Below are 14,534 nucleotides of genomic sequence, written 5' to 3'. Positions count from 1 at the left end.
TTCTGTTAAGGCAGTGGCTCCCCTCTGTATGATACCATCATGGTGTACACCTCCAAGAGCGACCCCTAGTGTAAACCAGAGACTTCGGGTGACAATGATAAAAACAACGCAGGTTCATTGATTGTAATCAGTGCACCACTCTGGTTTAGGATGCTGATGGTGGGAAAGGCTGTGTGCATATGCATGTCTGTGTGTACATTTTGGGAAAGGTCTGTGTGGGAACTCTCTGTACTTTCCGTTCAATTTTGCTGGAACCTAAAACTACTCTAAAAACTGAATTTTTTTTAAAGTGGCCCCCCCACCAAAAAAGTAATAAACACTAGAAACTCATCATTTCAATACAGTTACTATTATCCATGGTCTTGAGGTTATTTGCATCCATTGTATGTGTAAGGTGGAAATACCATATAGCACGGTGCCCAGCTATGCATCCCGTGAGTCACGCCGAGAGCGTGCAACAGGCCACGGTGGAGTATCTGGTCATGGCAACTGGCAAATGCTAGAAGTCAGGGCTAGTTCGCCTCACTCCCCCAGCGCTGGCTGTTAAACATTTACCAGCACACCATAGGCTACAACCATAACAAACATCCTGATATTCATCACATTCTGCAAGTGTTTCTGGTGTGTGGATGGACAGCGCCTGCAGAGGGCGCTGTCCAGCATGGGGGTTCCCTTAGGGCCTCCACAAGCTGTTCCAGGAAAAACAGCTGAGCAGGGAGTGAGGGGCTTTCTGGGGTGATTCTAAAACAGCATCAGGATATTGGAACCCGGCAACACGCATATTGATGCCAGAAATAGTCATCGTCTTCCTGAAGTCCATAAGTAAGGAGAGTTTCTGGTTGACACCTGTGGCATCTTGGCTTGAAGGTAAGAAATGTAAACTGAGAAATTCTACAAGCTAGAGAAATAAGGCTTAGAGAGCAGAGCATGTGAGCAGGACAGAAAGTCCCATAGGTTGCAGAGTGTGTCACCCTGTAGTGATGCTAGTGATGCCAGGTGGCCTGGCCATCTTGGCTCATCCAGGGTGGAACACATTGCTCCTGGTGAGCTGTGTCGTGCCCATCACTCCCTCAGAGATGCCAGAGCCTGTCCTGTGGATCAACTGTAAGGCTTAATTACCGAGTGACAACACTGGTTGTTGTCACTGATAATGACAGCACCCTGGACATGTTGACCACCTGAGAGCCTCCCAACCGCAGCTCCATGCACAACTGTGCTTCTGCTATAGTTATTTCTATATTTATTTCTCTACAAATAAATATATTACAAGAGTGAGGTAATCACACTCCTTGGTATTTACCCAGATAAACTGAAGACTTAGGTCCACACAAAAAACCTACACACAGATGTTTTACTCATAATTGCCAAAACTTAGAAGCAATCAAAATAGGTTTCAGTTATTGGATAAGTAAACTGTGATACATCCAGACAATGGAACATTATTTAGCAAGAAAAAGAAATGAGCTACCAAGCCATACAAAGACATGGAAGTACCTTAAATGAGTATCACTAAGTGAAAGAAGCCAGTCTCAAAAGGCTGCATACTGTACGAATCCAACCATATTACATTCTGGAAAAGGCAAAACCATGGAGACAGTTAAAATGTCGTTGGTTGCCAGGGGTTGGGGGGAGGGAAGGATAAATAAGTGGAACACAGAGAATTTTTAGGGCAGTGAAACTCCTCTGTGTGATATTATAGTGGTGGGTACGTGTCATTATTCATTTGTCAAGATCTATACGGTGGACAACCCAAGAGTGAACCCTAAACTATGGACTTCGGGTGGTAACAACGTGTCAATGTACGTTCATCAGCTGTCACAAATGCACCACTGTGGCGTGGATGCTGACAGTGGGGGAGCCAGAGAGGTAATGAGAACTTTGTACTTTCTGCTCAATTTTGCTGTGAATCTAAAACTGCTCTAAAAAATTAAGTCTATTCAAAAAGAGGAGTGTAAGGAAGAATGATTAAAATATATTCTTTTTTTTACCAACTGCTTATTTTTAGCAAGTATTGTTTACATATTTACAGAATCCATGCTTTTCCCTTTGACTTGTAATATTTTTAACTCTGCTGAGATAAGGGGGTTTCCATAACTGGAAATACAACACTGCAGTTCCAAAGACAGAAAAACAGCCCTGATTTAACCACTGGGCATGTTTTCCACCATGAATACAAATCCAGAAACTCAGGCCTCCATAGATTACAGCAAAACAAAAACTCAGCACGAGCATGGTAATGGGAACAGGATAGAGAGTAGGTGGAGGAAGTGCTAAAGAAATGAGCAAAATATGACAGGAAGTCTAAACAAATAGGTCTCATCTTCCTTCATTTATTCAGAAGAAGAAAAAGAAGAAATAGATATTTTCTCCAGTACTATGGGAATCCCTTGCTTGGAGTGTAAAAGTGACTCTTATCAATCAAAAGATGACTCCACACTTGTCGCCATGCTTCCTGCCCTCCCTCCCTGCATGTCAGTGACCAAGTCACTTCATTTCTTTGCTAAACCTGTTCCCTGGCTGCCACTGGGCCACCCTCCCACTGGAGCCAGCAGGCAGAGGTGCCTGGGGAGGAGAGGCCTAAGCTGCTACCTTAGCTCCCAAGGCACCAGGCCATGTGCTACTCAGGGCAGAGAACCCACAACATGAAAGGAAAGCCCACAGAACAGGCCCAACTGCCCTCTCCTCTCAGCCCGTGGAACTGGAATTGAAGCAGGGTCATCTCAACTCCTGCCCAGGGCCCCAGGTAGAGGGACTCAGAAAACCCTGCCATCCTTTCTAAAACATCCATGGATACACCAGGCAGAAGGTGGGAATCATAATTCAAACATTCCACCTTCCTTAAAAAATGAGTCCAAAATGCTGAGAAAGCAACTCCCTAATTTTCTTTTTCTTTTTTTATTTTTATTTTATTTTTTTAATGTCAGATTTCAAAAAGAAAGGGTCACTCTACTAAAGGGAAAGGGGATGAAGAGACTTCACGTGTCACTGGCCCTGCATTGAGAGGCCACACAGCAGCCAAACTCAAATCTAACAAAGATGTAGGGCTCAAGAAAGTTCTGAAGCGACTGATTCTACCAGCTGTTTTATAATGCTGCTTCTGCCTGGTTTGAAACGTTTAACAATAATGTACAGGTGCAAACTTTTATAATAAATTGGTTTATTTTAGAAAGCAAACCTCTAGGCTGGCCAGCACACAGGCCCCTAGGTTTGCAGAAAGGTCTTTTGCAGATAGCCCTAATGACACAGAGTGGGTGTAGCAGCTCAGCAGTTTGCTGAACATAGGCACCCATAGCCGCAGCACCTGTGGAGTCCTCTAGCCTAAGGACTAAGAAGCCACAGGCAATGCAGCAGACATAGGGAGGCAAAAACAGCTTCAGAAAAGGAAGCTAAGGCCAAGAGGAATAAGAGAGCAACAGCAAGTCCCCAGGTTCCTGTAGGAGGGACAGAGATGAAGGGGCAGAGATGAAGGCACTGGAGGGACACGGCAGTGGATCATGCCAAGCTGTTGAAGAGGGGACAGAACTGTCTGGCTCCGGGGTCTTTAAAAATCCACGTTCCACAACATGTGAAACCTCGATTGGGGATATTGAAACATCCTTCCTGCCCAGCTTCACTGTATGGAGAAATGGAAGAGGCAAGTAGGTCCACGCGAACAAGACGCACCAGCTGCCAAACCTCCCCAGTCATCTGCTTAGGGCCCATCTGGAGCCAAGAATGTATCACAGAACGCGGAACCCTGTAACTCTCACCATGTACTCAGATCTCGCTAGATCAGTGACAAGGAGATTGGGAGCAGGAGCAGGGAGCAACACATTCCTAACAATTCAGAGGTGTGTGGGGTTTTCTCCTTTGGGATAATAGGAAACAGCAGAAGCAGATAGGGTGATCCCTCTAAAATAAAAACCTTTCCCCTCCCAAAGTAAACCATTCCCGAAACCCTACTGCTGTGCTGGAGGAAGAACGCAGCAATCAAGCAGCGTGGGTGAAAGACTGTCAAGAGCATCCATTTGCAAACCTGCCTTAAGGTTCTTACCAAAATACTGGACCCAAAGTGCACATCCCCAATGTCTGTGCCTGCTCCAGCCCAGGCCAGCGAGTTGGCTAGAAACTCTGTGAGCCATTGGTTCTGCCACCAGACTTCACAGAGGGGCAAACTACCCCTTAAGAGGGGGGGCACCTTGTTGCTGGCATGGCCAGGACAAGAATCCAGGACTTGGGGCTCTGCAGGCTCCTCTCCTTTTGCTGGTTGAGAAGCGTTCTTCCAGCAGCAGTTCCAGATTCTCCACAAAAGGGGGTTGGGTGGCTGTGGGAAGGGGCTATACTTCTGTGCTTTTTTACTGAGATCATATGTTCACATGCGGGGATTTTTAAAGGAGTTAGTAAAGATTATGGGAGGATGAAGTACCCTAAGCTAGAATGCCTTGTCTCTAATATAACAGCCCTTGAGAAATATTTGCTCAGTTGATTTCCAAGAAAGCAAGAACCTAAAGACTGATAGGTCCCTTCACCGCTTCAATACTCAAAGGCAGCAGCCTCCTTCCCTGAGGGGAACCAGGTTAAGTTATCAAGGCAAGGGGCCATCTGGGCCTCAGGCCAGAGGATGAGGATGAAAACACACACAGATGCCACACCTGTCAGATGCACACGCAACTTCAGTGAGTGAACTGAGCCCCTGACCACATTCAAAACCACCAAGATCTGTGATCAGCATCATACAATCAATTTCTATTTGTTCCTGCAATACACAAGAAATGTCTAGAAGATGACCACCACATTTGGAGGCTACATTTGCATGCTCTGACTTAAAATGTTGCTATGTGAGATAGAAAAACATTACTGGCAATGGGGGAGAGGATACCATTCAAAGAAATAGGCAGTGCCCTTCAGGGCAGCGGAAAGGGCTGTGGAGGCCCCAGGACCACATCAGAAGACTTATCAAGTGGGAAGAGACATTGGGCCCCACTCTATCTCGTTTACAGTCCTTTAGGACAAACTTGGGGTCACCTATTTGGGGGTACCTCTGTTCAGCAGCCTAGCCTGTCCTTATCCATCATCCCTGTGCCCAGGAGCTGGCCCTCCTCCATGAATGATCTCCTGGGGACAACAATGAGACAACTGACTCCACTTTGGTGCCAACCTCTGGCGCAGCCCAGGGGAATTTAAATTCCCTACTGCTATTAACCTACACAGCCACTGCAGGCAACAATGTACCCTGGGCCACATTCCTATGTACCTCTGTTAAAATTCAGGGTCTATCTGCCCCTCTGCTGTCTGAGCTGAGGCTGGTCAGAAGCATCTCAGAACATGCTCTCAGCTGGTTTTGCAAAGCTGAGATTCAATTCTCCTGAGTTGCTCCTGGAAGGACATGCAGGCACCACAGCACGGCACAGTTCCACTTGCTTTTAAATCACATTGAGTTTACAAATTCAGAAACAGCTCAGTCTGGCACCAGATGAGGAATGAGAATAAAAAATTAACTTGGCCACATTCTTCCTCATCAGTAATACTGGGCTCTTCTATGACATGGGCTTTTTGATCATGAGTAGGCGTGTAGATATTCTTAGCTGGACACCAAGCTAAGAGAAAATGACAGTCACTCTCCAACATTTGTTAGTACTTAGAAGTTTACTTCCTGTCATATTTATTCGTGACTCTTCCAAAGGAGTGCTGCCTGCTTTTTCATCCCCCAAATCTGGGCGCAAACACTGCACACATGTCTTTATAAATACGCATATTTTCCCACTGAAAATGTTTCAGCTCTAGGAATACATTTTAAAACCTATATTTTCCCCTCCCCAGTTTACCACACCCTTGTTTTTCCTGGCAAAGCCATCAGAATTTGAAGTCCAGTAGAGAATTTCCTTTTGATTCCATCAGAATAAAGAAACACTGGCAGCATCCTTCAGTCATTTCACTTTTCCCTCACATTAAAGTGGGTTTATGACCATGAGCACTTCGTATTAATAAATCTCAGCACACCCAAGCCTGAAAATCTGATCTAAACCTCCTTAACTTGAATTCCATCCACAATCCACAACTTCCTCAGAAAAAAAACTCTCCCAGCTTCTCCTTCCTCTAGCCCAAGAAACAGCCTTAACAGTGAGCGATTTCATTCTCATACTCTTTGCTCAGCTTGACTTTGCTCCTCACGGCAAAAGTTGAGTTTGAAACGCCAAAGAGCCACAGTGCAAATTCTAATGGCACCAAACAAGCTTCGGTTAAACACATTTCTAAGAAAAAGAAGACCAAGTTTCTGAACCCCACAGAAGCCTCAGGCCTTTGTGACTAAGTGTGGGTCATCCCTGAGCTTTTTCTGGAACAGATTCAGCCTTTCTACCTTCACAACGACTGCCCCTCTAGCAGTCTGGACAGTGTCTAGATCTGAGTCCTAAACATGCCCTGTTGCGTGGCCAAGGCTTACTGGAGCTCATTTAAACTTATCATCCCTTAGTTTTTTGGTGGAAAACAGGGTCACCATGCTCACCCTTAAAACACACCCTGGGCGTTGTGCTCACTTGGAAAACATCTTAGGGTCATAGATGGGTTTCCCTCCTTATCTTGGAAGACACCTTTTCTTTCTTGTTACCTGGCTTGGCAATTTTACTTTCCCCATACATCTCATCACAAGTATTCATGTTAGTATATATCATATGCTGAGTGCCTTCACGGGCAGGCACGGGGTGCGCGTTATTATCCCTGTTTTACACAGTGGAAACTGAGGCTCTTAAGAAGTTAATTCACCCACCGCCATACAGGTAGTAAGTAGCAGAGCTGGATTAAAACCCAGGTTTATCTGGTTTAAAACTGCTTGTTGTTTCCACTTTGGTCAGCCTCGCTTACGACAGCTCCGGGAGAAGTCTCTGGAGTCCGTGCCAGCCGGCGATCAGGTCTAGATGGAGGTTCTTCAACGACCCCACCTCTCGGCGATCTCTTAACCAACTCCCCCAGCGGAGCCCCCATACCCCGAACTTCGGCTCTGGGGCTCCCCTCCCACCCACTGCCATTCCTGCCTTTTCCTTTCCAGCCCCTACCAGCGGGGGCGGCCTCACGCCGGCAGGTGCCCACCGGGCCGGGGCGCCTCGGGGCGTCGGGCGGGGAAGAGGGTCCGCGGCCAGGCCCGCACCTACCTCGTCCCCGAAGCGCACCACCTTCTGGCCCGTGGGCCCGCGCAAGCCGGGGAAGCGCGTGAGCTCCTCCGAGTCCCCGGGGTCTCGGGGCGCCGGGGCGCGCGGCCCCACCAGGCACCGGTCGATGATCTCGTCCTGCTGCGCGGGCGGCAGCCGCGCCCACTCGGGCCCGTACTTCTCGCGGATCTTCTCCTTGTCCTGCATGATCTTCCTGGCCATGGGGCTCAGCGACGAGAAGTAAGTGAAGCGCTTTCGCTCCCGGTCGTCCAGAGGCCGGTTCCCGCTCATGACCGCCGAGCGCGAGGCCGCGATCGCCGCCGCCATGGACGCCATGCCCGGCCTGCCCGCCGCTCCCGGCCCGCGCCCCGCCCCTCGTGTGCCCGCCCCCGCCCCGCCCCGCGCCGCCCGGAGCCCCGCCCCCTCCGGGAACCCCGCCTGCACCGCCGCGTACCCGGGTCTCCAAGCCAACCCAGCTCCCCAAGCCTCGGGACCCCGGCCTTCCGCGGCCCCCTCCCCGGGAGCTCCTCCCTCCGCGCCCCTCCCCCTGCCACCCCCTTGCGGACCCCGACGAGTCCCCCTTTACGCCTCCATAGTGGAATACCGCGGTGCCCGCAGGTTTCGGGCTCCCCTTAGCCGGCTCAGGTGGTGGCCGGCGTGTCCCCGAGCCCGCGCCCGGCGCTCTGAGAGGGTGGCCGTGGTTAATTCCCGGTAGTGACCGCCATAGTGCCACGTGGCCACTGCTTGACAAAGGAAACTTTTTTCAACCTCCAGTGAGCCTAAGAAAGCCCCAGCATTTCAGGCCGAACCGCTGGCTGCCTAGCTTCTGTTTTTACTCCTTTCCTTCTGTCCCTTTCTGGGACGAGCCACACCTTCTCTGCTTTCTCTGGGCCCGTCCAGGATGCTGGGCCCGGGGCCTGGCGCGGTGAGCTGCAGATAGCCGGGGGCGCAGGGCAGCCCGGAGGCCTGAGGGCGACCTGGAAGGCTGGACCCGTGCGGGGCGTCTGGTGCTCAGAAGTCAGCTCCCGCCGCCCCTCAGGACCAGGAGGGTGCATGAAGTACCCGGTGGCCCAGGTGCCTTTCCCCAGCCCAAGGAGCTCAGAACTCCTGGCAGTTCGATGTTTGCAAACAAACCAAAGAGGCGCAGAAAGCTTTCAGACTCAGAGGCGACATCCCAACAGGTAGGGGGCCAGGGTTTGTAATTTTGAGCTGTGTCCCAGACAGACCACAAAATTAAAATTATAGAGAGCCCCTGCTTCCCCCAACCCCCTTTCCCCATCTACTGATTTTAACAAGACTAACAGGACTCAGGTGAGAATTGTGTCCACTCGTAAAATAAAAAAACAAAAACAAAAACCAGCATTTCAGCTGTTATCCAGGGTCTTTGCCTGGATAATTCTGAACACAAAAGTAGAAATAACTTGCAAAGTCCTATTTTAAATGTGAGATGGCCTCATCTTCCGGCCCAGAAATCCTCAGAATATTTTTGGAATGTCATGAATGTGGCAGGCTCTACAGTTAAAGACATTATTATCAACAATGTTCACAACATAATATATTGAAGCAGGGAAAGGCAAGAACCACCAAATATAGTCTCCACAGTAAGTGGCGGATTATTTATGAGACCGGAAGTTTAAGGACAGTTTTTTGGAGTATGATATTCTGTTTGAGTTGATGCTAGAGAAGCTCAGTACGCTGGCCTGAATCCCACTGATTTCTCTCCTCTAATCCTTGTTTAATAATGTAGGTAATGTTTAAAGATATATTCTTGAAATTAATTAACATCCCCGGGCTTGCTTTGATATTCACATAAGAAGCTGTCTGTACCCTTAGAAACTTAGTCTCATACTGTTTTCAAAGCAGTTGTGGAAATAATTGTTGCTTTCAAAAAAAAAAAAAACCCACAACCCCATGAGGTGTTTTGGGTCTGGCAATAATTGATTGTCAAAGAAGTTTTCAAGATAATAAAAGCATGAGATAATTCAGGGACATTGGCCAAAGTATGCAAAGTCCATGATCTGGATGATAAGGGAGTAACTAAAAGAAAAATTCTTCCATATTATAAGAAGAAACTCGGGGGAATTAAAATATGGCTCTAACAGATGACTTGGCTGAAATTAGAAACTTTTTTTTTTTTACAGATATCTTTATCTACTCCTGGAGGGAATAAAAATAGCCAAACTCCGGCCGGGCACGGTGGCTCATGCCTGTAATCCCAGCAGTTTGGGAGGCCAAGGTGGGCAGATCACGAGGTCGGGAGATCGAGACCACCCTGCCTAACATGGTGAAACCCCCATCTCTACTAAAAATACAAAAATTAGCTGGGCGTGGTGGCACGTGCCTGTAATCCCAGCTACTTGGGAGGCTAAGGCAGGAGAATCACTTGAACCAGGGAGTCGGTGGTTGCAGTGAGCCAAGATCGCACAACACTCTAGCCTGGCGACAGAGGGAGACTCTGTCTTAAAAAAAAAAAAAGCCAAACTCCAAATATGTCATTAGGTTACATGGTCTGAATGTCTATGTCCCCCCAAGATTCATATGTTGAAATCCTAACTGGTAAGATGATGTGGGGCCTTTGGGGAGATGGTTAGGTCAGGAGGGCAGAGCCCTCATGAATGGGACTGGTGCCCCTATAAGAGACTCAAGGGAGCTCACTTGCCCCATCCACCGTGTGACCATGCAGCAAGAAGGTGCCATCAAAAGGCACAACCTATGAGCCAGGAAGCAGAACCAGACACCAAGTCTGCGGGTGCCTTGATCTCAGACTTCCCAGCTTCCAGGTCTGTGAGAAATAAATTTCTATTGATGATAAGCCACTCAGTTTATAGTATTTTGTTATAGTGGCCCGAATGGACCAAGACTTCAGGTAAAATAGTTCGGGATGGCTGTAGTGCTAAGCACCTGTCTCAGTCCCTTTGGGACGTGGTACCATAGACTGGGTGACTTCAGCAACAAACATGTATTTGTTACAGTTCTGGAGGCTGGAAGTCTGACATTAGGATGCCAGTGTGATCAGATTCTGGTAAGAGCCCTCTTCTGGGTTGCAGACTGCCAGCTTCTTGTTATATCCTCACATGGTGGAAAGAGGGATACAGCAAGCTCTCTCATGACTCCTGCAGGGCACAAATCCCTTTCCTAAAGACTCCATTCTCATGACCTCATCTAGTCCTAATTTCTTTCTTCAGGCCTCACCTCCTAATACCATCACATTGGTATTAGGTAGGGTTTCAACATAAGAATTTTGAGGGGACACAAGCCTTTAGTCTGTAACATCTTCTTAGGTAAGAATTTGGATGGAGGCGGCCTAAATTATCTTTCTTTGTGAATGCGGTTTAGCCAGTAGACTCTCGCTGTTCACAAAATGAAGAGGCTAACACGTGGTCCCCAACCCACGGAAATGCTTTCAAACCTTGCAGTGGTCCAAAGGGTATCCCTTTAATCATCAGCATTTTACTGAGGCATTTGCTACTTTATGTTAAGCAATATGGGGGGAGATGAAAAGGGTGTGGGAACAGCATTATTTCTGTGGGTGATGAATGATCAGGGTCCCACACAAGATCGGCTCTCCAGGGCCTTGAGCACACTCTGCCGGGTCTGTGTAAGCAACCTCAGGTTTTCATATGTGCTATGGTTTCATATTTGTCTCCTCCAAAGTTCATGTTGAAATTAAATCCTCAGTGTTGCAGTATTGAGAGGTGGGGCCCTTAACAACTGATTGGGTTATGAAGGCTCTGCTGTCATGAATGGATTAATCCATTCATGGACCAATACTGGGTTAATGGATTAATGGGTTGTCATGGAAGTGGGACTGGTGGGTTTTTTGTTTTTGGCTTTTTTGGGGTGTGTGTGTGTGTGTGTGTGTGTGTGTGTGTGTTTTGGTTTTTTTGTTTTTGTTTTTTTTTTCGAGGCAGAGTCTCACTCTGTTGCCCAGGCTAGAGTGCAGTGGCACGATCTCAGCTCACTGCAACCTCCGCCTCCTGTGTTCAAGCAATTCTCCTGCTTCAGCCTCTCGAGTAGCTGGGACTATATACAGGTGTCTGCCACCACTCCCGGCTAATTTTCTGTATTTTTAGTAGAGACAGAGTTCCACCGTGTTAGCCAGGATGGTCTCGATCTCCTGACCTCGTGATCCACCCACCTTGGGCTCCCAAAGTCCTGGGATTACAAGCGTGAGGCACTGCGCCCAGCCAACTGGTGGTTTTATAAGAAGAGCAGAGAAATATGAACAATCATGCTCAGCCCCTTCACCATGGGATGCCCTATACCACCTGGGGACTCTGCAGAGAGTCCTCACCAGCAAGAAAGACCTCGCCAGATGCAGCCACTCAAACTTGGACTTGTCAGCCTCCATAATTGTAAGAAATGAATTCCTTTTCTTTTTCTTTTTGTATAAATTAAGGGGGTACAATGCAGTTTTGTTACATGGATATATCGCCTAGTGATGACCATCCCCTGAAAAATGTACATTGCACCCATTAAGGAATTTCTCATCACGTACCCCCTCCCACCTTTTTTTTTCTTTATGAATTACCTAGTTTCAAGTGTACTGTTTTAACCAGAATACAGACTAAGACAACATGATATTCGTTCCTGGAATGCTTTTCTTAGCAATTAGGGAGTCCAGATATGGTGGCTCACACTTGTAATCCCAGCACTTTGGGAGGCCAAAGCAGGTGGATCACTTGAACCCAGGAGTTTGAGACCAGTCTGGGAAGCATGACGAAACCCCATCTCTACAAAAAATACAAAAATTAGCCAGGTGTGATGGTGTGCACCTGTAGTCCCAGCTACTTGGGAGGCTGAGGTGGGAGGATCACTTGAACTCGGGGAGGTCAAGGCTGCCGTGAGCCAAAATCACGCCACTGCACTCCAGCCTGAGTGACAGAGATGTCCCCACCGCCCCCGCCCCCGCCCCCGCCCCCTGCCCAAAAACAGACAAAAAATTAGGGAGACATAGCAACAAGTGCTTTAACCGAGTCAAACTGTCTCTGGTGTCCTGAGCTGTGGAGTTCTTCCTTGGCAAGTGTCATTTCAGTTATTTTCCTCAGCAATGTTCTTGAGTGACCACTAGAATGCAAACTTTACAATAAGGAGAACCTTATCTGTCTTGTTTACTGTTGTAAACAGTAATGCCTTATTCATAGTGAAGGAATTATGAATTATGAAGGAATGAATAAGTATTCCATAATTGGCATCATTAATTCCCTCTCTACAGAAAAGAAAACTGAGGCATCAGCAGAAGAGACTCACCTAAGCTTGCTAGAGACAGGGTCTTGCTTTGTCACCCAGGGTAGAGTGCAATGACATGATCATAGCTCACTGTAGCCTCAAACTCATGGGTTCAGGCAATCTTCCTGCCTCAGTCTCCCGAGTAGCTAGGATTACGGGTGTGTGCCACCATACCTGGCTAATTATTTTATTTTATTTTTGTAGTTGCGCACCTCATAGTTTGGGACGGAATTGAGATCACGGAACAGGGTTCCTTTGTCTTTTGTTAAATCTGTAACATTGGACTGATGTGTCTAAGGTTAACTGTTGGATGTAATAATAATGATATTAAAAACTGACCTTAAGGGCACAATTTATTAAAGTTTCCAAGTCACTTACTTGGAAGTCAAGTCAAACATAGCACTAATTTGTCAGTGTAACAATCGAATACCCGAAGTGATGGCCAACATTCCCATTACACGTCTGACATCTTGGCTAACAGTCATAGCCCTGGAACTCTTCTCCCTAGGCCAGCCCCATTGAAAAAATCCATTAATCCCAGTGCTTTGAGAGGCCAAGGCAGGAATATTGCTTGAGGCCAGGAGTTTGAGACCTGCCAGGACAACACAGTGAGACTCCATCTCTACAAAAATAAAATAAAATAATTAGCCAGGTATGGTGGCACACACCCGTAGTCCTAGCTACTCGGGAGACTGAGGCAGGAAGATTGCCTGAGCCCATGAGTTTGAGGCTACAGTGAGCTATGATCATGTCATTGCACTCTACCCTGGGTGACAAAGCAAGACCCTGTCTCTAAAAAAAACAAAAAAAAAATTTATTGAGAGAGAGAGACAGCAAGTCCGGCTGGTCTCAAAGAAGAGAAATAAACCTCTACAAGAAAACTGCCACACCCTGTTTGAGCCCAACCTGCTCACTCTCAAAGACAGAATGATGGTCTTCCCCTTCTGTGTGCACTCCTGGCTGTTCACAGGGCACATCAACAGGGAAATACTCTCTGTTCTACTCATGTCTTACTGGTGTCTTCCAGTAGAAATTCACTTTATCATTTAAAATAATTAATTCTATATTTGTTTCTTTGGCATTTGTGCTTACCATATTCTCACGTTTTATCTGATCTCCCTGCTTGGAAAAGCGAAATTGACATTATTGAGCATCTCCTCTGCAACAGGCACTGTGAAATCACATTGGTCAGATATTGTCCATTAGTTAGACATTTTTCTATTAGTTAGATGTTTTGTCTATGTTTTAATGAGAACCTGCTATCAAAGAACTAACTTCTGTTTTCTTTCCCAGCTTGGCTTGAAGGAGTACTTTAGGACTAAGAACAACGGGATGAAGACAGCAGCTAAAATAGAACACACCAGCAGAGACATTCAGCTCCTCGAGCTGTGCTTCTGAAGCTCAAGCATGGCACAGTGGCCTTGTTAAATCAGAGTTCAGGGCGCCACCCTGAGAGTTTCTGATTCCGTAGGTCCCTTTTTTTTTTTCTTTTTCTTTTTAATAGAGTCAGGGTCTTGCTATGTTGCCCACATGGTTCTCAAACTCAAGCGATCCTCCCACCTTGACCTCCCAAAGCACTGGAATCCCAGGCATAAGCCACTGTGCCTGGCCAAGAACTTTTGTTTTTAACAAGTTTCCAAATGGTGCTGGTCTACTGGTCCCGGGACCACACTTTGAAATTGGTGGGATAGGAGGCTGGGATCTTTATCCGTTGACTCAATTCCCATTCCCCATGGTTGAAAGTTGCTCTGGGGCATCCCTGGGAGGCCTGGGGGCTGACAAGATTCAAACGTTTTGGTGAAAAGCCCCAAGACAGTGAAGTGGTGTGTGCTTGAAGTGGGGCACCGTCATCACCCACCTACCCACCACAGACGTGGGCTAAAAGGCAAGGTGTGGCTCACAAATATCTTCTGCTAAATACCTGTCTGTGCCTCCATTCCTTTCTCTTTAAGATGGGGGTAACTGTACCAGTGTTCTAGGGTAACATGTCACCACCCTTGAATACAGCGTTGTTCCCTGTCGTGACTCACAGACAGGTTACCAGACCGGAGCCTCCAGGAGCACAAACAAGGACGCCTTAAAACAAAACTTGTGTTCAGGGTACCCTTCGCTGCCTCAGAGGAAATCAGCATGAGCTGGTGGACAACTGTGCATAAGGACAAGAGCCCGCATCACTGCCTT

The 14,534-nt window shown here is 47.4% G+C and overlaps 1 protein-coding gene across 2 annotated transcripts in view; it reads right to left on the bottom strand.

Moving 5' to 3' along the window:
• C5H1orf198 (chromosome 5 C1orf198 homolog) overlaps nucleotides 1–7,801 on the bottom strand; it is a 31,410-nt gene extending 23,609 nt beyond the window's left edge. Inside the window, exon 1 of one of the 2 annotated variants that reach the window (XM_030812706.1) lies at nucleotides 7,729–7,801. Coding sequence is in view for 1 of the 2 variants with exons in the window: in XM_003267250.4 (XP_003267298.2) it covers nucleotides 7,128–7,460 (333 nt within the window). In the remaining variant the exon portion in view is untranslated. Of the gene's footprint in view, nucleotides 1–7,127; nucleotides 7,594–7,728 lie in introns of those variants that run through there. The other variant, XM_003267250.4, reaches the window with a different exon arrangement.
• Nucleotides 7,802–14,534: the final 6,733 nt, after the last annotated feature.

The sequence above is a fragment of the Nomascus leucogenys genome, chromosome 5 (genome assembly GCF_006542625.1).
Source record: "Nomascus leucogenys isolate Asia chromosome 5, Asia_NLE_v1, whole genome shotgun sequence".
NCBI lineage: Eukaryota > Metazoa > Chordata > Mammalia > Primates > Hylobatidae > Nomascus > Nomascus leucogenys.
Note: the sequence above shows the minus strand (reverse complement) of the source record. Positions and strands in the feature narration are given on the sequence as shown.